Consider the following 3,232-nt stretch of genomic DNA (forward strand, 5'->3'; position numbering starts at 1 on the left):
ACACTGAGGGTTGCGATCCGTTGCCGGTCACGAAAAAAGACAAAAAGGAAAAAAAAAAAACGAAAAGCTTTCCTTGATAGATGGCTGGAGATATAGATAGATCCACATAGTCCCAGAACTGCCGTAAGAATCCAAGAGTCAAAGAACCATTTTTAGCTACTTTTCTAAGAAATAGAAATAAATCTATAAATGAATTATGTATAAAGATACACGAACAGATAAATAAATCTCACTAATTTGGAGTTTTCTCTTACAGATATGTTTTTATGTTGGGCTAGAAAACTCTCCGCATGGTTTCATGTTTTCTAGACTTCACGTTAGCAAACTTAGTATTGTCCTTGCTCAAATGTGGTAATTATTGATCTAAGGGGAGTTGTGGAGTGATCGGTTGGGTAAGGGACATAATGAATAATTGTGATTAGTAATAATTGATATGCTAATATATTTTTTTAATTTATTAACCCATTTGTTAGAAGAAATTGTCCACTGCTATAGAAAGCATGTGGGTAGTGCAGCATTACCTTCGGACTACAGTGATTTAATTGTCAAATAAACATTTTCCTAGCCCATGTCTAAGATACTGTAAAGAAGAGTAAGAACTAGAATAGTCTTGAGAATCACAGGACCGTGGACTCGATAGTACAGCATAAATAGTACCAGATGCCTTAACATTCCCTGCTAACATCACGTAATGATGGTCCATCTCATTAGAAAAATTACTGATATTCGTTATTAGAAAAATTATGTATTATGCAGAAGGGGGTGATGCAAGTGAAAACTTTTAGAAGTTCAAAGTCCTATGCAAATGCCAAATGGAATTGTTTGTAGAAGAACGTTAACACAGGGCAAATAGATGTCCCCTCTGTGAAATGAGGGAGCCAGCTTCAGAAGATTCAGGAGAGCTTCTGATTTCATAGTTCCGTGACTTTATCTTCTCACAGTGACGGTCATGGGATGTGGCTGGTCACTGCAGTCACCAACAGATCCATCTTAGAACTTTGTGGGAAAGAACTGAAAAACACAAATGGTAGAAAGCCAGGTTTGCAGGATGCCAAGAGTGTGCTCAAAGGAAACTACACAGTGTTACACTCCTGTGAATCAATAAGTGTAAAAAGCTCTTTTATGTTCTCTTGTGTGTTTGTTTTCATCACACAGTGGAGGCTCTCCATCTGGGGACGCTGATGGCCGCCCATGGCTACTTCTTTCCCATCTCAGATCATGTCCTCACGCTCAAGGACGATGGCACCTTTTACCGATTTCAAGTAAGTTTCATGAAAATGTTCCTTAACAGGAAATTAGAAACTTGCATTTTGTTTTTCAGGGTTTTTTGGTAGTTTTGTTTTCTAAAGAACTTTTGAAAACTAGGTATTATTTTCTTCAACTCAGGCTAGTTAGAAACTAACTAATGGTGAAACTTAAGATGTAAATGGCAATGAACACAGAGAAAGATGGAATGTGCTTAGTTAAACATGATTTCTGAAAGCTAAATTGTGTGATGTTCGAAGTTATATTTTATAGAAGGAGCTTAAGGGAAATTCAGTAAGTGGCAATGGGATTTGGGAAGATGAGAGGGTCTTCATCTGTGGGTTGCATTTAGCTACTAGGGAGGGAGTTGAGAGGCATTTAACTAAATTTATTATCCTGTGGCTCTTGTCTGTGATCCAGAACTATCCTCAGTCCAAGTAAACTCTCATGGGAATGCTTGAAGCTCCAGGGTAGAATTTAGCTAATCATGCAAACCCTCTACATGAGGGCATCTGAGGCCCTTCTACAAGTCTGTGAAGACTGACATGAGGCTGCCATGTGTGCCACTCACCTGAGACGGGACACCTTAGTTAACTTGCAAACTGATAAGAGTCATTGTAGGTCATTTTCAAATGACACAGATGCTGATATTGTTTCAGGAGATGGTTGTGGACTCTAATCAGTCACTGGGCATACAGTTGACACTTAAATTCACAATGGTTTACCTGAAGTGTATTCTACGTTTCATTAGACATCATGGCTCATTAAGAACTGACTAGTGGGTTCCAGCCTATAAAATTAAGGCATATAGAAATGCCAGAGTTCAAACTCTAGCTTATCTCCTGAAGGTATGCTCTGGAGGTCCTCCCCTTCTGCCCCTTTCAGACTTTAGAGCATTCCCCTTACTTGTTCTGAGTATTATTAAATAATCTGTGTCTAGATAAATGACCGAATAGGATTTGAGTGCCTAAAACTGGCTTGGGAAAACTTAGAGCAAAAAGAAAATATGCTTTAAACATTATTTTGTTCATTTGCTTTGAAAAATCATTTCAAATGTCCTTGTCCTCCTAGAACAGTCTCACTGCCATTTTCTTAGGACCCATTTATGCCACAGCAAATAATCATGGGACATTTTTGCACTGAGTAGCCAGGAGACAAAGTAGTCTCCTGAAACTGTGATTCTGATCTAAGCATTTAGTTAAATTACCACTTAATTTTAAATGTTTTAATGTAACAGTGCTTTATTCTTTACACAGCTAAACTTAAAGTAATGGTAGCTTAAAACAGCTTATTATTAAGTTAGAGTAACTTGTGGTGTTAAGGTTACCATTTAAAAAGATAAGAATTATCAGTGATTAGGAAGTAAATTGTTTATATGTGACTAACACTTCTTGTTTTTTAAAGGACTCTCCTTTCTACTGGAAGGTTACATTTCTTATATAATCTTATTTTCTTATATTTCTTATTAATCTTTCTTATATAATCTTATTTCTTATATTCTTTATAAAAAATTTTATAGAGAGATTATAAATAAACTTTAGGTCTCACAAAATTCTCACAAACTCTGAATGAAATGTTTGTTTTTTACAAAAATAAAACTTTTGTTCATCTTTGCTGTCAATATTATAAGTAAAATTATCCATATGTAAATGAACATAGCTATCTATAAAGGAAACAAGCCTATCTCTTGCTTGAGAATTATCTAATTCAAAAGTTTTCCATTAGACAAACTAGGTCAGGCCCACCGGTAGTGACGATGGCTTAAATTAGCAATAATTTGCAATCTTCAACTCTGCTCTGAGATTAATAGTCAGACAAGGTTTAAATGTCTCAGTCATGCTCATGGGTCATAAATGAGCAAAGCTTGGAATGGACGACCGCGACCTGCATTCCAAGGTGTTCACTTGTTCAAAGTGTTCGTTCCATTTTTATATTGGTTCCAAGCAGCAGAACGTTCTTTATTACAGTGAACTGAAATTCAACTCAT

General features: G+C 36.3%; 1 protein-coding gene across 1 annotated transcript in view; it reads left to right on the forward strand.

The window, feature by feature from the left end:
* Nucleotides 1–3,232, forward strand: part of LOC103598563 (regulator of G-protein signaling 7-like) — a gene marked incomplete at its 3' end in the record, with an annotated part of 164,908 nt that overhangs the window by 159,877 nt on the left and 1,799 nt on the right. Inside the window, exon 3 of the mRNA XM_008582570.1 lies at nt 1,156–1,262. Within this exon, the coding sequence (XP_008580792.1) occupies nt 1,156–1,262 (107 nt within the window). The remainder of the gene's footprint in view (nt 1–1,155; nt 1,263–3,232) is intronic.

Source organism: Galeopterus variegatus, unplaced genomic scaffold, assembly GCF_000696425.1.
Source record: "Galeopterus variegatus unplaced genomic scaffold, G_variegatus-3.0.2 Scaffold2669, whole genome shotgun sequence".
Taxonomy (NCBI): domain Eukaryota; kingdom Metazoa; phylum Chordata; class Mammalia; order Dermoptera; family Cynocephalidae; genus Galeopterus; species Galeopterus variegatus.